This window comes from Gorilla gorilla, chromosome 10 (assembly GCF_029281585.2).
Source record: "Gorilla gorilla gorilla isolate KB3781 chromosome 10, NHGRI_mGorGor1-v2.1_pri, whole genome shotgun sequence".
Lineage (NCBI taxonomy): Eukaryota > Metazoa > Chordata > Mammalia > Primates > Hominidae > Gorilla > Gorilla gorilla.
Window position 1 is genome coordinate 53,446,056 of NC_073234.2, and position 23,440 is coordinate 53,469,495.

General features: G+C 53.3%; 1 protein-coding gene across 8 annotated transcripts in view; it reads left to right on the top strand.

The window, feature by feature from the left end:
- Positions 1-12,932: 12,932 nt before the first annotated feature.
- Positions 12,933-23,440, top strand: part of HDAC7 (histone deacetylase 7) — a 37,541-nt gene continuing 27,033 nt past the window's right edge. The window contains exon 1 of one of the 8 annotated variants that reach the window (XM_063694033.1): positions 12,933-13,023. Coding sequence is in view for 6 of the 8 variants with exons in the window: in XM_063694031.1 (XP_063550101.1) it covers positions 18,877-18,916 (40 nt within the window). In the remaining 2 variants the exon portion in view is untranslated. Of the gene's footprint in view, positions 13,024-13,484; positions 13,811-14,062; positions 18,917-23,440 lie in introns of those variants that run through there. The other 7 variants (XM_063694034.1, XM_055357360.2, XM_055357358.2 and 4 more) reach the window with 7 other exon arrangements.

Here is a 23,440-nt window from a genome sequence, read left to right on the forward strand (position 1 = left end):
CTGGTGTTGCCTCCAGAACTTGAGGAGAAAAGTGATCCTCCTCTGGGGAGAGGCCTTCCTGGGTTCACTAAGGCTCTTTTCTCCCGTCTCTGTCTTTCCTGTCTACCTCACCGGCTCCAGGCTGCTTCTACTGTTTCTACTTCTCTCTCAGGCTGCTCTTCCCCCACCCCCAGAGCCTCGAAGCTGCACACCTGTCTCCTCACATCAGATAACCCGACCACAGCAGCTCCTGTCACCCCAGCCAGGCTCCCAGCAGCCCCCCAGCTCCCTCGCCCATCGCCTTCTTCCTCTTCTGCCACCCCCACCTTCTAGCTCCCTGACACACCTACACAGCCCTGGGGAGGGACTGGGAGGGGAACCCCAAAGCCTTACTGGGTAATGAGGGTGTGAGAAGACAGCTCTTCCTACTCCCCAACACACACGCGTGCGCGCGCGCGCACACACACACACACACACACAGTGGAAACTCTATACCCCTGTGCCTAGTCAGAAACAGTGACGGGGAGGGACCCAGGGACCAGGCCTCGAGGTATGAGGAAAATCCATCCTGCCCAAGTGAGGGGGTTGGGGAGTCACAGAAAGGGGCAGCTTCCGGGGCTGAGGGTTCCACTGCCTCCTGTTTTTAGGCAAAGAGTTTCCAGGGCTTCATCTCCAAGTCCTAAGGCTAGAGGCCCCCAGCAGGGCCTTCCTCTGGTGGAGCTGGGCTGGGGAGGTGGGTGGGTGCCATGTGGACCTGCCCCAGCCCCTTCCCACTGTTCCTCAAGAGGCCAAGTGGGGAGGAGGTGGGGGGGTGGTTGTGGGGGCAGCGGCGCTGAGTTTGGGATGCTGGGGCTCAGGGAGACTGGGTAAGAGCTGGGCAGGACACCGTGGGAAGGGGAGTGGTGGGACCTAGGAGGGAGGGGAACAAAGACCAGGGTGCCTGGGAGCTGGAGGTTTTAATACCTCTTGACAACAAATGAATCATAGGCAAATTCTGTGGAAATGATGGCGTAAAGAAAGATGTGTTATTTCAAGGCCCCAGTGTGTTGTTGTGGGAAGAGAGTGGAAGGGGGAGGAGCAGGAGGCCTAATGGCGCCTGTAGGTGGGGGCCCGGGTAGAGTTCCTGGGGGCGCCGTGAAGGTGATGGCCCCTGCATCTCATGTCACCTTCAGGGGGTGATGTGAAACAGCAGGTGGCCGACCACAGCCCGCCAACCCCCACCCCAAAGCAGAGAGGCCCTCATACCCGCTGAGCTCACCTCACTGTGATGCTCTGTTCCTCCTGTAGTCAGCCCTGTCCTCTGGGGGCTGTCCCCACAGGCGCCTGCCACGGCCTGCTCCTCAGCAGTAGTAGAGGAGACTACGGAGCTCCAGGAGCCTCCCATATATGGGAGGGAATCTGCAGTGAGCACCTGGCCATCACCCCTCACGGTGGGCTTTTTCCTACCAGGAGAATGCTGAGTTGATACCCACAGTGACTACACCTGCGTTGCGGTTGGGGCTCAGTCCATTAAGTTGCCAGATAAATGCATTCGTGGCCTCTGGAAGGTTGTCAGGGCCTTTGCTATAGCTGAGACCCAAATCTCAGCTTCTGGTCAACCCTCATTCCTGCTCTCCACAATGTTAAGACTCATTAAATGAGACCAAAACCATATATACCCATTCCACCCTACATAATCATTACCTATGACACATATTTCCTCTCCACCTTCTCCTCCATGCCTATGTGTTTTTTAATACAGTTGCAATCATGGGGTATGTACCAATCTCTATTCTCTTGTGATGCTGTGTTGCATATAAACATCTTCCTAACAGCTTCATAGTTTTCTATTAAGTGGAAATATAGTATCATAATTTACCTCCACAATTTTCCAATCATAAGTGTTCAAATTGTCTCTAATTTTCTATATTATAGGCTGTGTGATGGGGGACATCATTAGGCACATACTCCACTCCTCCTCCCCCAATTTTGACTATAGAAATCTAGTTTAGGATACACTGGGTGGGGTTATTGAGCCAAAGGGTAACAGCACATTATAGCTCTTACTATATATTGCCAAACTGATTTCAAAAGAGGTTACGCCATTACCGACAGCACACACACTTCACCGAGCTCTCGCTAATGTTTCAAAAAGGCACCTACCTTTGTCTCATTTTAATTGGCATTACTTTGAGGACGATCAGGTTGAACATACCCCTACCTCTGCTTGTGAGTTGTGTTTCCTCTGTACCAGGAGAGTCTGTTTCTGGGCTTTGAATTTTAGTCTCCACTGTTCTGGTGCTTCTTAACAGTTTGTGTGAGCTCTCTTTATAAGAATGATTTTAGGGCCGGGTGCGGTGGCTCATACCTGTAATCCCAGCACTTTGGGAGGCCGAGGCAGGCAGATTGCCTGAGGTCAGACCAGCCTGGCCAACATGGTGAAACCCTGTCTCTACTAAAAATACAGAAATTAGCCGGGCTTGGTGGCGGGTGCCTGTAGTCCCAGCTACTCAGGAGGCTGAGGCAGGAGAATCACTTGAACCCAGGAGTCGGAGGTTGCAGTGAGCCCTGATCATGCCATTGCACTCCAGCCTAGGCGACAGAGCAAGACTTCATCTCAAACAAAAACAAACAACAACAAAAAAATGATTTTAAAGCATTGTCAACTGCAACCGTGTGCGAGTCTCTCCTTCTTGATATTCTCTCCCACTTGGGATTCCGATGCACTTCCTCTTGCTTCATTGAAATCTGTGACTGCTCCCGGCCTGCTCCAGCTTCCACTCCTCGCCCATCTGAAGTCTTTGTTTTCTCAGGTTTCTGTATTTAGCCATCTTCCCTGCCCTCCCCTTCTCTCCTCTCTTCTCCCCTGCTCTTGTGGTGTCATTCATTCCTACAATTTCCTCTCTCACTGATGACCTCCAAATTCTTCCCTGAGCTCCAGATGCCAACTGTCCACTCAACAACCCCCCTTGCTCATCCCACCAACACCTCAAACTCCACCTGTGCAAAGCTCCATCCTGCATTTTCCTCCAAATTTGCTTCTCCTCCCATATTCCTTAACTCAGCTACTCAAATACCTTTGGGTTTGGAGTCGCTTTTGGAAGAGGAAAGAGGAAGGTGGAGGCTAATGCGCCTGAAGAGGTAATCGGATTCTGTCAACCTTCTGCTCAGAGAAGGAGCACTGGGAAGGGCAGGAGAAGGCCAGTTGTCAGGGAAGATGCTGCTCTATGCCTCAATTGCCTTGCCTGCCTGGACACTAAAACGGATCCAGGTCTAGAGATAGATGCTTGAAACCCAAAGGGAGTGGTCACCCTCCTAGAGCAAATTAACCCTTAACACTGGCCTCACCAGCTTTTTCCTTCACCTCTTGAGCCTATTCCCCAATAAGAGACTGGAAGGGATGAAGAAGAGGTAAAGCTATAAGTCTAAACTTGTGCTGTCCATACAGTAGCCAGTGGCCACATGTGGCTACTAAGCACTTGAAATGTGGCCAGTCAGAATTGAAATGTGCTGTTAGTATAAAATATACACTGGCTTTCAAACACTTAGTATGGAAAAAAAATGTAAAAGATTTCATTAGTAATTTTTTATTTTGATTGCATACCAAAATAATGTTTTAGATTTACTATATTAGGTTACATAAATATACTACTAAAATGAATTTTACCTGTTTATTTTTCCTTTTTTTGATGTGGCTAATAGAAAATAAGTTACATATGTGGCTCACATTCTGTTTCTATTGGACAGCGCTTATCTAGACCCTCCCAGCAGGTGAAGTGTGGGGCTCCAGGCTCAGGAGACAAGGGCAGTACATGACAGACACAGGTGCAGACCCTACTAGAGGTGTGGGCCAGCCAGAGCTCCAACCAGATGTCTCCAGACAGACACTGAAGGACAGATTCTCAGTGGCCAGCCTCACTCAGGCAAAGCAAAGCCAGGCAACATTTCCTGGATAATTCCTTCAGTCTTTGACTTCATGAGGGTCTCTGGACTGAGGCTTAGCTCTCCTGAGCTTGTCCCTGTAGATGCCCCATTATTCTGGAAAAACACTCACCCAGGACCACCCAGACCTTTGGATCCCCTCACCTTGATAGTTCATTGGAAGATTTTTCTATCACTCCACCTGGGCCAGGTCCTGGATCTCTTTCCAGAAGCCCAGAGGTGTCCTTCCTCCTGTCTAGAGCCCTCCCTCCCACGCACTCTGGCTTAGGCTTAGCTCACCACAGGCTGGGAGGGGATGAGAGACGGAGGTGTGCTCAACTTGACCTCGAACTTCCATGTACACTACCTGGGTCACAGGCACATTTTGGGTTCCATTTCTAATGCCTATAGAAGGGAGCAGGAGCGGACGAGGGGTGGCAGATATACTCCATTGGGCTGCCCTTCTCTGTCTCATTCTCCTTTTCCTGTGCCCCGGCTGCGCCATTTGAGGGCACTGAAGCTGGGGCCCAGTCTGCGTGGGTCTGCCCCTCCCTCTCCTTGCCTAGATGACTCCACCTCTCCCAGGTCCTGGCTGGGATCCGAAGGCCCCAGGCAAGTGGGGGAAGGGGAGCCACTCCCACTTTCCCAGAAGCTGCTGCTGCCTCTTCCTGTTTTGCTAAAACTCTGGCTCTGGACTCAAGCAAAGAGGGGGAAGTCACCAGCTCCTGCCCCCCGCCCCGAAAGGTCAACCTTGCCCCCCTGGTCCTCTTAGTTATTTATAGCCCCCACTACCCACCACCCCCCCACCCCCAGCCCCAGGCCCTGGCTAAGGAGCTGGATGTCTCCTCCCTCAAATAGCAGCTGTGGCCATTGCCCCAGGGATGCAGCCAGATGGGCAGATCACTCCAGATGTGCAGTGTTTCGGGAGGGGAGGCCAGGCCCTTTCTGCAGTCCCTGTGGTACTCCCCGCAGCCTGGTCCTGGTTCCCCTCAACTTCAAGACAACACTTGAGGATCTCAGGAGGATCAGGAAGGTTGCACCTATTTTCCCATTTCTGTAGCCTGGCCAAGCTACCCTGTATACCCTAGAAAGGTCAGCTTGGGCGATAGGCCCTACTGGATTCATTTGCATAAATCAGCTCAGTGCTCACTTTGAGACCTCAAATTATAGAGGAAAACAGGCTTAGGGAGACAGAAGAGACAGGACACTGTCTCTCTTCTATTACTGATGTGAGCATTGGAGCTCTGTCCCTAACAGCCCAATGTGTGTCAGGCACTGTAGTTAAGTACTTCATGTCCCAATCTCATCAGTCCTCGAAAAACCCTAATGTAGCAGGCACTTCATACCCTAATCTGCAGATGGGAAACCGAGACTCCTCAAGGTTAAATAATATACATAAGGTCAAGCAGTGGGGAAGCAACAAGCTCCAGCCCAAGCAGCTTGACACCAAATCCTTGCTCTTAACCACAGTACAACACCTCCTCACTCTGTCCATTCTTCTGGGTACTTTTAAATGATCTCTTTTTTTCTTTCTTTCTTTTTGAGGTGGAGTCTCGCTCTGTCACCCAGGCTGGAATGCAGTGGCACGATCTCAGCTCACTGCAAACTCTGCCTTCTGGATTCAAGCAATTCTCCTGCCTCAGCCTCCCAAGTAGCTGAGATTACAGGCGCCTGCCACCACGCCTAGCTGATTTTTGTGTTTTTAGTAGAGACGGGGTTTTGCCATGTTGGCCGGGCTGGTCTTGAACTCCTGACCTCAGGTAATCTGCCCACTTCAGCCTCCCAAAGTGCTAGGTTTACAGGTGTGAGCCACCGCGCAGGCCTAAATGATCTCTTAAAAGCTCAGTGCAGGGGGCCAGGCATGGTGGCTCACGCCTGTAATCCCAGCACTTTGGGAGGCCGAGACAGGTGGATCACCTGAGGTCAGGACTTCAAGACCAGCCTGGCTAACATGGTGAAACCCTGTTTCTACTAAAAATACAAAAAATTAGCCAGGTGTGGTGGTGCGTACCTGTAATCCCCGCTACTCGGGAGGCTGAGGCAGGAGAATCGCTTGAACCCGGAAGGCAGTAGTTGCAGTGAGCCGAGATTGCATCATTGCACTCCAGCTTGGGCAACAAGAGCCAAACTCTGTCTAAAAAAAAAAAATGCTCAGTGCAGGGAACCCTGGAGCCCAGGACTCAGGGCCTGCCCAAGGGAGATGTCTGCACATTGTCTCTGCCTCCTCTGCCTTCCCACCCCTAGCCATTTAGACCAAGCTGGAGTGAGGGATCTGTTGAGGCACAGACTTCTAGAATCACTGTTCTGGGTTTCCTCAGACCCCAAGCACAAAGGAGAGCAGGTGAGGGCAGAACTATCGCCCCAACCCACATTGATCCCAGGATCCACTAGGTGTCTCCCAGCTTGGAACTCTGGTGACTCTGAATCCTCCCTCTCCTTTGCAGCATATGTTATTCGAGTCCCTCATCCAACAGTTTTCTCCACTCCAGGTTCTGTTCTTAGAGTGTATCCTGCTCCCCAGGAGGTGATGAATTCCTCACTGTGGCTTTTTTTTTTTTTTTTTTTTTTTGCCTCTGTGCCTGAGAGCCTGACACGGTGCCTGGCAAAGAGTAGATGCTCAACAAATGTGTGTTGATGAAGAGGAGTATAATGGTGATCATCATGGGTGGAGTTTTTCAAGGTCTCAGCCAGGGCACCCTTGCTCGCCTCCCAGCTTAGCCACCCTCAGCTCATTGCTCTCTTTCTTGCCTCTAGTCTCCTGACTCCCAGGTGCATAATCCAAACTCACCCTAAAAGACACTCCTGGGGAAAGAGAGGTGAGTGTCTTCAGGCCAAGACCTTCTCAGGGGTCTCTCCTGGAGATTGTGGAGTCAGAGGTATGTGCTTCCAAAGAACAAGCATTGAGATTTGTAGTAAAGTGGGATCCTGTTGACCAGCCAATATAGCCCCTGGGGCAACTGGAGGGTTGTGCTGGGGCATATGGCAAGGCCGAAGCTGAAGCCTGCCAGTGGGAGGACCACAGCATCCCTGCAGGGGCCCAGTGGAGCAAGTAATGGTGAGCTGGCTGCAGAAAGGCATTTTGCAACTCAGACGAATTTCTTCTCACTCATGATTAGAGTATGGCCCAGTGGCTGCCTCCCTGACCATAATCTCTGCTGGCACAGGCATCTCTGGGCTGGGCAGCCCAGGCTGTGGAAGGAGCGCTGACCTAGAAACCCTGGGGCTTGAGTTCTCTGCCTGCCCTGGCCCTGATTAACCGTGTCATCTCTGGCAATTTACATCCTCCTCTTGTCCTCCGTTTCCTCATCTGTAAAAGGAATGGTTTGGACTAGACCAGGGAGTCCCAAACTTAACCACACCTTAGAATTACCTGTGGTGCTGCAGGTTCCTGGGTACTATCCAACCTTCTCAAAGAGTCTGACGGGGTCGGGGATGGGACTCAGGAATCTTTTTTTCACCGGTTCTTTTAAGTGGTTTTTATTTACTTATTTATTTTTTGAGTCAGAGTCTTGCTCTGTCGCCCAGACTGGAGTGCAGTGGTGCACTACAACCTTGACCTCCTGGGTTCAAGCAATTCTCCTGCCTCAGCCTCCTGGGTAACTGAGATTACCGGCATGTGCCACCACACCTGGCTAATTTTTGTATTTTTAGTAGAGACGGGGTTTCCCCATGCTGGCCAGGCTGGTCTCAAACTCCTGACCTCAGATGATCCACCTGCCTTGGCCTCCCAAAGTGCTGGGATTACAGGCGTGAGCCACTGCGCCCGGCGTACGTGGTTTTGATAAAAGTGTTAGGTTTAGGGGATCCTAGAGACTAGATAATCTTATAAAACACTTGCAGCTTTTGGGAGCAAATATTCTCGTAAATGGAATGGGTACATCGTGAGGTTTTGCTGCTGAGGGGTTTTATCAGAGAGCAGGTGATGGGTAGTTTATTTCATCATTATCATTATCATTATTATTATTTTGCTGCTGGCATTATTGTTATAGAAGGATGCGGCGGCTGCCCATCTGTGTTTCTGCCATGAACAAGGTTCTGGCCTAAGCGGGGCCTTGCTTACCTCAGGGTTGGGAGTGAAGCTGGGAAAGGAGGGTAGGGAGGGAAGGGCTTTCCCTGGTGGGTGGGGCCTCTTGGCAAGGGGACCCTGCTTTCCCTCTCTCCTGGGTGGAGTTTGGCTCCACAGGCTTTGGCACCAAACTCTGGGGCTGAGAGCGTCTCTCCCCACCCATATTCCTCCCCCACTTTCACATCTTAGCCACTCAGCCCTGGGGACTGCCCCCTTCTACTCTTCCTTTCCCGACTTCCTCCCCAGGCCCCTCCAATCCTGCCAACCTCATTCCTGAGCCTGGCTAATCTGTTTGCCACCCTCTGCTTCCTTGCCTCGCCCTTGCACATGCCATTCTCCATACCTGGAATGTCACCCCCTCTTCTCTCCCCACTCTGATTCACATCTCTGGGCTCTTTCAAAACCCAGTTTGACCGACACTTGCCAGCTTCATGGAGGCCGTGTTCTGTCCTGATGTGCTCCGGTCTTCCCTCTTTGCGACGCACTCATTTGCGCTTGGAATAATAGAATCAGAAAACTGCTTTAGACTCAGAAAAATAAATATAGATGATCTAAAGCAGCCCCCTCATTTGATAGATGAGAAAACTGAGGCCCAGGGTGGTTGTGACTTGGCCAAGATCACACAGTGAGATTTTTTAAATAGTTGGCTTTGCAAGAGGCTTTCAAGTATTTTATGTGTTTGTTTTGTTTCCTCAACGCTCTGTGACCAATAGAAGGGCAGGTGCTTTGTTTTTGTTTTTGTTTTTAACGTTCTTATCTCCACACTCTGGTTGTGTTGTGTATCCAGGAGCTAAAGTACGCAATTGTAATATTTGTTATGCCATCAGGAAAATAATTCTAAAACTCACAGTGGTACAAATCTTTTCATGTATTATTCATCTGATTTCAGGCCAGCCCTGTGAGGTAAGTAGCCAAGATATTGCTATTTACAAAGCAGGAAACTGAGACTTAGAAAGGTGTGACCCAGGAAGTTAATGGCAGAGCTGGGCCTAAAACTCAAGTTCCCTGACTCCCAGCCCAGGCTCCTGATCCCCACAATGTCTCCTTTCTAGCTCTCTCCTGATGCTCCTGGCTGGGGACCTGGCATAGTCAAGGGGGTGACCGTTGCCGTCTTTTCATTCATGGTACCTTCTTTGTCTTGGGCTTGAGGAGACTGTCTGGCTTCCTGCCCCTCCCCATCCTGTCCCAGTGCTTTCTCCTTGTGTCCCCTGCCACATAGTTGGCACATAGACACATACATGTATATTCAGAACTGCAGGTGTCTAGGGCAACAGACCACAGGGGAAACCACATCACCTTTGTTGACTCTGTAGGGAGATGGGGGTAAGGGGAAGGGACCAGCTTAGTTCTCTCCACCTGCCCCAGTCCCCACAGTCATCTACCCTCCCAACCTGAGGCCCTGGTACTTATAGCCACACTGTAGCCTCTTCTTGATCTAGCCATCCAATTCTGGCCCAGACGGATTTGGCACCTCTTCTCTCAGATCCTGAAATCCTAGATAGGGGTCTGCCTGCCTGCCTGTACCCCAAAGTCACACCCCCAACCCTACTCAGAATACTTATACGGTTCCCCTGATTCTGCTGGTGCAGTGCAACAGAGAAAGGTGGGAAACAGGGATGAGACCACATGGCTGGGGTCAGAAAGTTGGCATCTGGAATGAGATGTACAGGGACCTCAAGGAAGCAGGCTACACTGGAACAGGAGACCCTGGCAATGCGTTCTTCGTTGTTTTGACCTGCTAGGAAATTGCACAGGCTCTGAATCAGACATACTTGGGATTAAGTAACTTACTGGCTCTGTGGCCTTGGGCAGATCATTTTGTCTTTCTGAGTTTTACTTTGCTCATGGAAACAACGGGGATAATAATGAGATTTAAGTGAAAGGGCTTTGAACAGCGTGCAATATGTAGAACATGCTCAATAAATCCTAAATTATCTTTCCTTCCTTCTTTTTCTTCCACTCCTTCCTTCCCTCTCTCCTTCCCTCCCTCCTTCCTTTCCTTCCTTCCTTTTTTTCTTTTTCTTCCTTCCTTTCTTCTTTCCTTCCTTTCTCCCTTCCTCCTTTTTTTCCTTTTCTTCCTTCCTTTCTTCTTTCCTTCCCGTACTTCTTATATCTCTTATGTCTGGTCCCATGAAACCCTTTATTTGGAGTTGGGGACCTAATCTCCCTTACTAATCTGCAAGTCCCAAACCCTGAGAATTGGCATTTGATTCCAGATCCAGAAACTGAAATGCAAGATCCAAACTAACCCAGTACAATGGGTGTCCACTGAGATCTCACTGAACTGAGGCCTTGGGGAAGGAGCACTTTCTGGTTGGCTTTGTGCGAAGTCTGTGAGGATAAGTGCAGGCTGGGGGAGGAATTGTGGCTATGGCCCCCACATCTAGAAGGTTGGGAACGGAGGGTATCGGAAAGTTTGGATAATTTTCTGGGGCTTTAAATCCTGGCACAAAGTAGGCACCCAATAATATTTGTTGAATGAATGAATGGCCCTGTCACTTACTAGTTGTGCAACTTTGATCAGGTTTCTTAACCATAAAGGCCATGCTTTACTCATGAGCATAACAAGGATTATTGTTAAGAATAAATGATCTAATGTTTGTCCAGGGGATAGCAAGGACTGCTACGCAGTAAATGGTAAACAGTAGCTAACTAAGGAAAGAAGGAGAGGAAAAGGAGAAGAGAAGGTCAAGTAGGCCCAGAGTCCCAAAGGGAAGCAGATAGGGGTGCCCTCAGGCTTTGTGCTGGCCAGAGACTCTAGGGAAGGCTCAGGAAGCCAAGGCACATCTTTTGGGGCCAGTCTCTTCTGCTAGGTGTTCAGCTGAGCAAGCTATGAGAGGCCTGGACTCAAGAGCTTTTTAAAAAAAGGCTCCCCATGGTAACCAGGCTAGAAGACAGAGAGGTAGCTTGCATTTCTCTGTCTCATGTCTCTAAGGTTCTTGGAGGCTTTCTAATTTATCCTGGTAGGGGACATGTGACTTAGAAACTGGCTTAGGACTCTGCCATGAGGCGGGGTCTGGTAAGGAAATCTGGCAGGGGAAGGAGAGACACAGTCCAGCTTTCCCAGATGCAGGTTGCACATGCTGTCTTTTTCTCTGACTATATGTTGGAGGCAGTGAGTCCTGGTGTGTAGAAAGCCACATGTTGGGCACTGTGTGGCCAGACAGGCAGGGAGATAGCCTCTTTATTCAGATCACTCAAAACTCAGTGATGAGGTTAAAAACAGAAAGAAGACTCACAAATAAATGTATGCACAATGCACATGGTAGAAATGAGCATAAAAGGGCCTGGCTTTACTACAGAAATAGCTACAGAAAAGCTACGGATATGTGAGTGTTGGGGGTTGGGATCAATTGTGGAGCTAGACAAGGGAGATAGCAGGCATGTCGCTGGGGGTCTGCAGTAACCAAGCAGTTTTTCTGGAGTCTGTGGACACCAAAGAGGCATTTGGAAGGAGGATGATCTGGCTTGGAACTGAGGGCTGGGGATGACATACCTAACGTGGAACAGCATGTGTCTTGGAGAGTCAGCATGGGTAGTTATGGGGTGAAAGAGTGTACTGTAGGTGTCCAGCTGGAGAAGGGTTCTTGAAAGTCATGAACATCTGTCCCAATTCGACAAATAACTCACATCAAGTTTGAATTCTGTGCAAGACACTACAAGAAATGCACCCATGACCAAGGCAGTAGCTGGACTCAGGGATATCCACTCTTGAATGCTCTTGGAAGGAAGAGAGTTGAGACAAGTAGACTAGGTGGGTGAAGGTCAATGTATAAAGACCACACAGTTCAGGGAAGAATTCCTCTTGGCTATGGGAATCCGGGAAAGCCTCCCGGAGAAAGTGGTACTCCACTTTCTTTTTCTTCCAGTCCTTCCTTCCTTCCTTCCTTCCCTCCCTCCCTCCCTCCCTCCCTCCCTCCCACTAGATAGGGAGTGGGTCTTGAGGATTGGAAAGATTTCAACAGAAGGAGAAAGGGGCTGGGAGGACATTTCTTTTGGAGGGAGCATGATGAGCGAAGGCAAGGGAGTGTGGAAGCGTGAGGACATGATGGGAAGCAGCTAGCAGCCCAGTCTGGCAGAAATAAAGATAGCAATAATAGTGACTAACACTACTGAGCCCTAAGTACCAGGAGGCACTGGGCAGGGATGTGTATGGAGTGTGGTGCCAGGTTGTAGGAGGGCTTGAATGCCAGGAAAGGCTTTTGGGAGGATAAGTTAACAAGCGCAGAGGGGCTGGATCTGCTTGCTGAGGGAGAAGTGGGACAAGGAAAGGGGCTGAAGTAAGAAGTCCCACGCTGAATATGCCGGTAGCAACAGATAGTGAGTCCCGAGCTGTGCCTGAGGGAAGGGAATAGAATCTATGGTTTGAAGTTCACCGCCAGCATGGTCAAGCCCTCCTAGGCCACTGTGGGCTCTTGCTTCCAATCAGACATGACTGCACCTCTGGGGCTGCCTCAATTTCTCCTTCTCTGGATTCTTGGGGTTTCTTAGGATTGCGGGAGATAGAATGGGGTCAGGGGAAGCTGCTCCTTGGTTTACAATGGTGGCGCCTCACGCTGCAGAGAGCCCAGTGTTCCTGCGTGGTGGACCTCTCCCCTTCCTAGGAGCAGCTCCAGATTGCTGGAGGCAGACACGGCTGACCGGCTAGCCCAGGAAGCACAATGGCGAGGTCCTTAGCCCCTGACCCCTGAATCTGACCTTCTCTCCAGCTAAAAGTGGAGGGAGAGGCAGGGAGGGCCACTGCCTAAAGCCGGCCCTGAGCTGAGTTTATTAGCTGAGGGAGGGCTGGAGGCGGCTGCATTCCGACTCACAGACTGGAACATTTCTGTGATCCGCTGTAATGCACTGGGGGACACTGGGCACATTGCTGAAGTTTGACTCATAGGGACCGGGAGGGGGAAAGAGGGGGGGTTGTGGAGGGAGAGGAATGGGAGGAAGAGAGGAAGAGGAGAGGAGGGAAGGAAGTCCCTTGAGAAATTTCTTTAAAAAAAGAAAACTTTCAAAATCTGCACCACCCCCACACCCTTTTTCTTTTAATAGGAACAGGCTGGACCCTTCCGTTCCCCTCAGCAGGCATGGTGTGTGTGTGGGGGTGCCAGTGGGGGAGGGCTGGGCAGTGATTCAAATCAGATCCTGGAACTTTCCTGAGGCAAGTCGTGCTTATGTGTGTGTGTGTGTGGTGGGGGGTGTCCGTCTGGGATTCCTTGTATGGGACATGGGACTCCACGCGTGTCCCACTGTGCCCGCGTGTGGCTGCGTGCTTGTGGGCTGTACGGGTATGTAGTGTGTGCACGGGGGTCCACCCCGAAGCCCCAGCGTGTGCTGTGTAAATGATTCTGCCCCTTGTAAACATGGATGCGTGCTCGTGTACGTTGTGTATGCGAGGGTTCGTGCGCCCAGGTAGCTGGGTTTCCGGGAATTGTGCACGGCTCGGAGCGCCTCGCGGCGGCTGGGGCTCGGAGCCGCGGCCGGCGTTCCGGGTTCGGCGCTGCCTCCCCGGCAGTGCGCCGCGCCCCGCCGCGATCTGGCCGCGCGCGGTGTCTGCGGCCCGCCTGTGCGCCGCGCGGTGCAGTGTCTGCCGGGGTGGTGTGTCCCAGGGCCGCGAGCGCCTGCCCCCTCCCTCCCCTCCCCCTTGGCCCGCTCTCAGACTCAGATAAAGCATTTCCTTCCATTGTCATCCTACCCGGCCGGCCGGGCTGCCAGGGCCCTCCCCCTCCCGGCCCCCTCCCTTCCTCTCGCCGTCTCACAGTCGCTCTGCAGCCTCCGGCGACTGGGGGGATGTGAGGCCGGCGCCCCAGCCCCCCGCCCCGCCATGAGCCCCCCGCTCTGAGGGCCCCGGCCCCTGGATGCACAGCCCCGGCGCTGGTGAGTACTGGGCGGCCGCCCCCCGCCCCGCCCTGCGCGCGGCACCCAGCGTCGCCCGCCCAGGCTCGGCCTCCGGCCCTGGCCCCGGCTCCGGCTCCGGCTCCGGCTCGGGCTCCGGCCAGCCCCGCGGGCCCAGCCCGGCTTGCGCCCCCCGACCGCGCCTGTCCCGCCCGGCTCCGCGGGGCTCTGGCAGGCTCCGGGTCGGAGCTGGTTCCGGGGGCCGGAGGGCTCGGGCCTCCCGTGGGGCGCCCACATCCGCCCGCCCCGGGGCAGCTACAGGCCCAAGGGAGGGAGGTGGAGGCCCCGGCCGCCGGTGTGCGGGCCCCACGTCCCATCACCCCTGTTCCCGGGGAGGACGAGCCGAGGGACCGGGGAGGGAGGGACGGCCGCGGTGGCCCGGCGAGGGGGCGGTGCTCCGGGGCGGAAGGTTTGGAAGCGCGAGGGCAAAGGGCAGGACCCACTGAGTTGGGGCTGGGCTTTGTGGGGCTGGACATCAGCGCCCCCATCCCGTGGAGCCGGGCAGGGCCCTACTCAGATCCTTCGGCGGGGAAAGAGGTCCCTTGGAGGGGTCTCTGGCTGGGAGGTTTCTCTGAGCATTGCCCCCCATCCTTGCTCACCCATCAGGGTGAAGAGACACCTGTGCCCTGGTGAGCTGTGGAGGTCAATGCCGGCAGCGGCGCGGGAAGCGGGGCGCCGCAGGCTGTGTGAGGGGTGGGGGACAGGATGTGCACCCCCCAGGCCTGGGGTCTGTTGGTGTTGGGGAGTGTGAGAGCAGGCGGCAAATTTGGCGGATGGGCTGGGTTCCCACGACCAGAGTTTCTAGGCCTGTGGGCCAGGAGAGAGCCCTCTGGGGCCCGCAGGCCACCCAGTGCCCCACCCCCATTGCTTCCCGCTGTGGCTGCCCGTTTGGGTCTGACCTCCCCAGCCACGGCTGCTCCTCACTCCTTCTCCCCGCTGGCTGTCTTGCACACCCAAAGGCCTCCCCCTGCATCTGGACACTGGCTGTCTCGCTGCCAACGCTCCCTGCCCACTCCCCTAGGCAACATCTGCCTGAGGCCCAGCTCTGCCTGCCGCTTTCTAGGGTGAGAATGGGGCATCGGCCCTCAGCGGCCCTGCTGGGAGCTCAAGATCAACTTCTCAGCCTGTTCCCTGGACTTGCATCTGGACCTGTGGGACCTTCCTCAGGACCCCTATTCAGCTATAGGGCTTGAAGGAGACTGTGACTCAGGTCCCTGCCCTCCAATGAGGCGCTTTGGCGGCCCTTTCCCCCTCCCAGGACTCCATAGGCTGCTAGGCTGCCGCTACCCATGGGTTATTAAGTCATTTTCTTCTTCTCTGCAGTCATTTCTGAGGGAAACTAAGGCACAGAGTAGTCCCAGTGAGTGGTACCCAGCCCAGTGAACCTAGACTGGAACCAGGTCTTGGACCTATTGGGACTGGTCCTCTGCCTTTAGTCCCCTGATGTCCCTCCTTGCCCAGCAGGGCCAGGCTCAGAGGCAAGCTCAGAGCTGCCTCCTGATGTTGCACCTGGAATGGTCCTGGTGCAGTGTTCTCCAGAGGCCTCTGTGTCCCTTATTTGGTGGGTGTCTCTGTGGCCACCAGGTCTTACAGTGGGTTTTGGGGCAGGGAAGTTTGCATGTCTAAGCTGTTCACTCCACTTTGACACTGAAGTTCAGTTTCCCCATCAGTAAAATGGGGAGAAAATTCCAAGCACACTTCTCAGAGAGGAGAATGAAGGTACAGTGCTATTATCCACCCCCTCCAGTTTGCTTAGGGATAATGGACCTCAGCTTTAGTCCTTGGTGGCCTCTTCGCATGGAAGCTGGAACTTTCTCAATTCTGATATAAAACCCTTGAGCAAGAGAGAAACTCATGTGTGATGGGGTAGGGAGTGGGGACCCTCTGGTAGCTGTGGGCAAGCATGCCCAAGGACTTGGAAGACAGAAGCCTGTGGAACCCCATCTCCTCTTTGCCTTCTTTCTCCTGGCCTTTCATTAAGGGCTGGTAACTTTGAAGTTGGCAGGGGCCTGAGAGAAGGTGAGCTAATGCAAGGCCCAGGGTCACTCAGCCAGGGAATGGCAGGCAGAGGGGGCCAGAACCAGGCCTTCTCACTCTGCCAGTGCCCATTCTGCTGGCCCACCCTCCACAGCTTGGCTCTCCCTGGCCTGCCCTCAGTTAGACTTGGGACTGAGGCCTCCAGTGGGGCGTGGGGTATTGCTGGAAGCAGGGCCTGAATAAAATCTGGGGCTAGGGGGAGGGCATCTGTCCTCCCGGAGGCTCCCAGGACTGTGCGTTTGTGTGTGTTGGATTTGTTCACTAGATGGGGCACTTCCTCTGGGGCAGGAAGCTTTGATTTCCTGTGGTGATGGTGAGGAGGGGTTGGTAAGGATTAGGAGTGGGGGGCTCAGCTCTGGGCCATCCTGGATGTTGTTGTTTGGAACCACGGAGGGGCAGAGTTTCTGCTTAAGAGTGCTTCTCCCAGCTCTGGGGAGGCAGGAAGGAGAGCCTTGGTGAGGAGGCCCGGGCCAAGGCTGGAGAAGGAGGCTGTGAGAGCAGTGAGCTGGGGGTGGGCAACACAGCAGGAAGCCCGGTCAGCAGGTGACCCTGCCGGGTATTGTGTTTCCTTGTAATATTTTCCCCCTGTTTCTGTGGTAACCTTCCCTGGAGGCCCCAGGCCTTAGGGCTACAGGAAGGTGCCCCCAGACAGCCCTTTCCTTAGAGGCCTGAGTATTAGGAGGAGTCCCCAGATCTAGCCACCTCCCCAACCCTTTTGGCTCCCTAGGATCAGGGGCCTGGGAATCTAGGCGAGTGGCCTGAGTGAGCATGGACTCGCGGGCTGGGGGAGGGCCCTTTGGCGTCTTCTGGGGGGAAGGGAGAGGGAAAGAGGGGAGCTGGATGCCCGGAAGGGCCCTGAGCAACTTGAGTCGCTGGCCTAGCCTCTTGTTTCCTCCCAACCCATCCCCACTGCCCTCCTCCAGTCTCCCTCCTCCTACAAGGGAGAGGTGGGTAGCATGCTGCCTGGGGCAAGGGGCAGGGGTGGGGGTGGCAGAGATGGGAGGGATGTTTTCATCAGCAGAGCATAGCTCCTTTGGTCCTGGACCAGTTCCCAGAGGCAAAATAAATTCAGGACAGCGTCTGTTTAGTGTGGGTCTGCATGAGATGTGTGTGAGCACACACTGGGTGCGTGGTGGGTATCTGTGTGTGTACCCCTCCCCCCAGCCCCTGTGTATGCTGATGTGGTGGTTCCGGGCAATTTGTGATCTATGTGGTGGTTCTGTGTTAGGTGTTTTGGGAATATGCACACAAAAAAGACAGATGTGCATCATCTGTATGGTGCACACCTTTGCAGGTTATGGCCCTGTGTGGGGTAAACATGTCCATATGTATGGACATGTTTTTTGGGGGTATATATCTGGGCAGGAGTGGCTTTATAATAGAAGTCCAGATGCTGGCTTGTAAAACACCATCTCATTTGGGATTCTCAAATGCGGGTTCCTGGACCATTTGCTTCAGAGTCACCTGGGGAATGTGTTAAAGATAAAGATCCTGGGCCGGGCGCGGTGACTTACGCCTGTAATCCCAGCACTTTGGGAGGCCGAGGCAGGTGGATCACCTGAGGTCAGGAGTTCAAGACCAGCCTGGCCAATGTGGCGAAACCCTGTCTCTACTAAAAATACAAAAAATTAGCCAGGTGTGGCATGCGCACCTGTAATCCCAGCTACTCGGGAGGCTGAGGCAGGAGAATTGCTTAAACCCGGGAGGCGGAGGTTGCGGTGAGCCAAGATCACACCATTGCACTCCAGCCTGGGTGACAGCAAGACTCTGTAAAAAAAAAAAAAAAAAATCCTGGCTGGACGCGGTGGCTTTGGGAGGCTGAAACAGGCAGATCACTTGAAGGCAGGAGTTCGAGACGAGCCTGGCTAACAGGGCGAAACCCCATCTCTACTAAAAATAGAAATTTAGCCAGGCATGGTGGCGCAGGCCTGTAGTCCCAGCTATTTGGGAGGCTGAGGCAGAAGAATTGCTTGAGCCCAGGAGGTGGAGGTTGCAGTGAGCCGAGATTGCGCCACCTCACTCCAGCCTGGGCAATAGAGTGAGACTGTCTCAAAATTAAAAACATTCAGATCATCAGGCCCATTCCAGATTGACTAGTCAGAATCTGAGGGGTGGGGCCTGGGAATCCAGATTTTAACAGGTGCTTCAGGTGATCCTGGGGCAAGGCTGTGTTTGAGGACCACTGCCCTGGGTCAACCTCTTCATTTTTTCTTTTGAGGAAATAGACCCACAGACGGTATGTAGTTTCTCTAAGGTGACAGGGCCATTAAGAGGAATAACCAAGAGAAAACTCAAGGCTTCTAAGACCTGTCCAGGACTTTGTGCTCACCCATGTACCCCCTGTGTGTGTGTGTGTGCATGTGTGCTCATAACTACACTTTGTGATGACGTGGACCCGATTGGGCTGGTGCTAATTGGGGCTGATCTTTCCTCTGGCGTCCTGGCTTTCTTGTTTTCTGACCTTGTTCTTCTTGCTACATTCTGCTGCCTCCTTTTTGGAGAAATCCTGGAACTGTTGAGTGTCATCCCTAAAGGTCAATGTTGACAACCAGGGAACCATGTTGCTGAGCCAGTCACTCAGCAATTCATCCATTCACTGGATCCTAGCTGAGCCTTGCAATGTTCCAGGCACTGGGTACAGATATGCAGTGAACACACAGGCACAACATCTGACCTCAGGGAACTTCCACTCTCGTGGAGAAGACAAACAGAACAAGTAGGCAAGTAAAGGAATGAGTATGTGTGACTAGTTACACACTGTGATAAGCCCTAAGAAGGAAATGAACTGGGCATGGCAATAAAGAATATCAAGGTGGGACTTCCTTTGATAGGGTGGCCAGGGGAGGACTGCCTAAGAAGGTGACATTGATGCCGTCTCCCACCTCCCCAGGTTGGAAGTGAGCCATCAGAGCCTCTGGAGCTGTGCTTGTGAACTCCCTGGATCCAGGTGGAGGCCCTGGGCTGACCAATGGCTAAGGGTTGGAGCTGAATTGGCCAGCCTCTCACTTGGCATGGAAGATAGCAGTCTCCTCCCCTTAAGCAGCCCCAAAGGTTGGCAGAGGGAAGAGCAGAAGGGGGAGCTGCACAAGGCCAAGATCAAGGCCACTCCCTTGCTTGGGGAGCACGCTTTTTCTTCCATGGGGCTGAGTCCAGGGCCCTGTGGCCAAACTGAATGTTGAGAAGGAGGCAGCATCTCCCCAGGAGCTCTCCTGTTTCACCTTCCTCCCACCTCCTTCCCTTCTCCGCCATCTCCCCAGTTGGGGAACTACTGTGCCAAGTCCCTCCCCTCTGGTCTAGCCTGCTGCCTCTGTGGCCACTTTACTTTACTTGGCTCAAGAATCACCAAAGAGAGGGGGTCAAGGCCTAGAGGGGACCTGGGCCCTGGAAGAGAGGACAGAACCAGAAAGGAAGGCTGGGGTTGGGACCAGAGAGGACAGGGCTCAAGGGAGGATGGAGGCTGGGACAGGAGAGGCACACGGGAAAAACCTGAGCGCAGATGGCCCTTTGGCTGGGCTCTCCAGAGTCTCTCCTGGGCCCTTGGAATCTGCTGCCCAAACTGGGGGAGACTCTGAGACCAGAGGGCCAGATGGGGCTGATTCAAGGCACCGGCTCTACATCAGCTGGGAGGAAATGCCCCTGTCTGGTCCACCTGCAGCTCTACGCTTCACCCCTCTCAGGAGGTTAACTTTCACATCAGCAACTTGGGTGTCAGGTTCCGGCTCTAGGCCAGCAGGCCTCAGCCCCTCTCACCTCCAACCTCTTCTCCCAGGAAGGTTTTTCTGGGGACCTAGAGCTTCAGGCTGCAGGAAGGTGTTGCCTGGCCCTTTCCTTAGATTCTTGAGTGTCAAAGGAGCCCTGACTCCAGGTCCGCTTTTCCCCCTGCACACTGCCAAGGCTGCCTTGCACCCTGGGCCTCTCTGGAGGCTGCTCAGTGCTCTTCCCGACTCCCAGGCCTTCCCCGCCCAAGCTCCACAGCCCCCACAGCAGGATGGGGAGGGGACTTCTCCTCGTCAGGAGGGCCCTGGGCTAAGCTCACCATCCCCACCCTGTCTCCGCACCACTTCCTTTTTCCTCCATGTTGCCTGCAGGGATTGTAAACCCTGGTGGTCAGAAGCTTTGGGCCTATAGGGTCAGCCTCTCACCCTGGGGATCCGTAGGGGAACTCCAATCCCCTTCAGTTCAGCTTCCTCCCTGCAGGGCCCGTTCCAAGGAGCCTAGCTCTGGCTCCTCAGGTGACCCCAGCCCAGAAGTCCCATTCCCCTCTACCCCAACCCCCAGAATGGCAGGAGGAGCAGGGCAGTCTGGGAGTGACAGGTTCGGAAAGAGTCTGGGGTGGGGGAATTCGGCGATTGGGCTGTAACCGTCTTGTTTTGCTTGCCCCACAAACCTGCACGTCCGGGACGTCCGCTGCGCCCTCCCAGGCGCGTTCAGGTTATAGAACTGCTCTCAGAATGACAGGCTGGTGGCACCCGGCTGGGGCGGGGGGTGGGGAGGTGAAGGGGGGAGCCCCAGGCAAGGGGGAGCTGGAGGGTTAAAAATAGCAGCAGCCTTGTTTCGGTTAGCAAATGTGGAGGCGGGGAGCTGGAGGCGGGGCGGGCGGCGGACGATGTTTGCCCGCAGCGCAGGGCTGTGCTTCCCCTGGGTCCCTGGAGTGAGTCACGGCGGAGACGCTGAGGAGGTGCTGGCGCAGCACCCCACCCCCACCGGGCGAGGGGCTGAGCGCAGGCCTCGCCCCCCGGATTCCAGCGCTGAAGGAGGTGTGACTCTCCCTTCCAGGCAGCCGGGGCCGCCTTGAGAGTGAGCCAGGGGCATCGAGTGATAATAGGGAAGAAATGTGCCATTCTGACGCCAGAGACCTGGGTTTGAATCTTAGTCGAAAGGTGTGGGATCTTAAGTAAGGATGCTGATGGCTCTGAGACTCGATTTCCTAGTTTCAAGTGGGGCTTTTCTCTGTGCCCCACTTGGTGCTTAAAGCACTCTACAGATGTTAATCATCGCCTTAGACCCTGCTGTATATATGGCAAAGCCTGGCAGGAGAGCTTCCTGTAAGGATGCAGAGGGAGGAATGGGATGGCCTTGGCTGAGTCTCGGTTTCTCCTGCAAGTGTGATTATGGGCACATTTTGCTCTGTGCCTCCACTTCTTCATCGGTAATGTGAAAATAATTACAGTTTCAACTTTATGGAGTTGCTATGAAGATTAAAGGAGATAATGTAAATAAAGTTAGCTCTGTGCCTGGTATGAAGTCAGTGCTCACTGAATATTCATCATCATTATTAATGTTATTGTTCATATTTTTTGAAGGTCAGGGATAGGGAATGTTGCAGACACGAAGAACAGAAACTGGGCCTAGCCCCAGTTCACAGAAAAAATCAGGCCGAATCCCTGTTCCAGATTCCTCCACCCATCGGGGCCTGGAACAGCCAGAGCTGTAGCCAGAAGTCATAGGGTGGACCCCTGCTTCTCTTGTTCACTCCTCTCCCAGCCTCTCCCAGTGAGGCAGGGCGAGGAGGGACCCCAGGGCCTTGAAGCCAGCTGGCCCTGGAGAGGGGCTGCTGTGCCAGCTTGGGGAGGGTCTGGGATGGGGCTGCCCCTGATGGCCCTGATGTGGAGTACCTTGCCAGCATCTGCTGAGGTGAACTTTATTTTAGCCCTTCCCTTGTTGCTCTTATGAAGAACAGAGGAGGGGTGGGCAGGTCAGTGATGTCAGCAGTGAGTATTCCCAGCACAGCGGCTCTGGAAGAGGCATGAGGCATTTCTTTCAGGAAATGATCATTATTCAGCCAGAAGGCATTCATTAAGTCAGTCCTGACTTTGTGCCCAGCTCTGTGCTAGGCCCTTGGCGAGACTCAGGAGACGCAGAGGACGCTAGGTTGTAGATAACACGGAACCTCAGAGGATATACGGTCCAAGAAGACCCGGGGGCGGTGAAAACCCTGTGGACTAATGCTCACGGGAGCCCGAGGTCACACTTTGACTTTGCTACCATGGGCTGTGTCTATGTACGTATATATGCTGCGTAATTATTACAGAGGCAGTCCATGTGCATTGTGGATACTCAGACAGGACAGACCAGCAAAAGCTAAAAAATAAAAAACATCACAGACCCATCAGTCAGAGATCACTGCACATCTTTCCATTTCCTTATGTGTCTTTATGTGTTGTAATTTTTATGAAAATGAGATTACTCTGCATATACTGTTTTTTCAGTCAGTGATTTCCACCTTCCATTACGGTAAATTTTCATCTTACTGAATTCCCAGTTGGCCAGAAATTGTCCTTACAGCTGGTTTGTCCAAATCAGTACCCAGGACCATGCATCTGTCTGTTGAGTGACCTGAAGGCAGTGTAAGCACCCTAGCTGGATTTGTGATCTGGAAAAACCCCTTCAACCAAGTCTCAAGGGCAGCCTGGCTGCAAAAGGGAATCAGGTCATGTGGAGAATCTGCCCACTAGACTTCTGCTGTCTTCCAAAGTAATAGGCAAAAGGAGGGGGATTCTAGGGCACCACTGGGATGGGACCTCTAGGGTATTTACTGTCATTAATGTTAATGTGGCATCCCTGTGAGTGTCAGGATTCACAGCTTGTGGCTATTCACATCCGAGATGCCTCAGTTCGGTTTGCCTGGTTCTTACTGAGTGCAGACCAGGGTCTCCATTGCGGCTTCTGCCTTCCTCTGCCCCAGATCCAGGGATGCTGATAGCCATGCGGCTGTGTTCCTAGTCCCCAGAAAGCGGCCCTGAAAGTAGGTGCTCCCTTTTGCACTTGTGGGTGCTTCCAGCGCTTCCAACTGCCCGAGGCCTGCCCGTGAGTGAGAGACAGAGATAGAGATAGAGAGAGAGAGAGAGAGAGAGAGAGAGAGAGAGCTTTTCCTCCCAAGAGAATTTACCCCCGAGTACCCACTCTGAGGGTGACTTGCTCTGGTTATGCAACCCGCATTTTGTAGAGGGCTTGACAGTTTCCAGAGAGCTCACGCAGCATTTGATCCTCTGTGGCAGCCCTGGGAGGTTTGCTTGTTTAGTTATACCCTGCTGGAGGCAGCTAACAGGAAACACTGTAAAGTGTTTAAATGGTACACTTTAAAATGGTAAAATGTACATTTAAAAAGCAAGGGAAATAGAAGATGAAAAAGGAATTGAGGATGGCAGGGGTGGAACACAGCACACTTTGTGGGAACAGGCTGGCATTGGGAGCGTACCCTGGGGCCTCACTGTGTCTTGCATCCCCTTGTCCCCTTGGTGGTCTCACCTCAGCCGCTACTAGGAGGCAGGCTGAGTAAGCAGTCCACGCCAGTGTACCGATGCTAAGCTTAGGTTCTGGAGTCCCAGCAGCTCCACATACCATCTGTGTGATCTCAGCAAGTTTCTGAACCTCTCTTAGCCTCAGTTTCCTCATTTGCAAAATGAGAATAATAACAGTATATAGGCCGGGCACAGTGGTTCACGCCTGTAATCCCAGCACTTTGGGAGGCCAGGGTGGGTGGATTCAGTGAGTTCAAGAGTTTGAGACCAGCCTGGCCAACATAGTGAAACACCGTCTCTACCAAAATACAAAAATTAGCTGGGCATGGTGGCT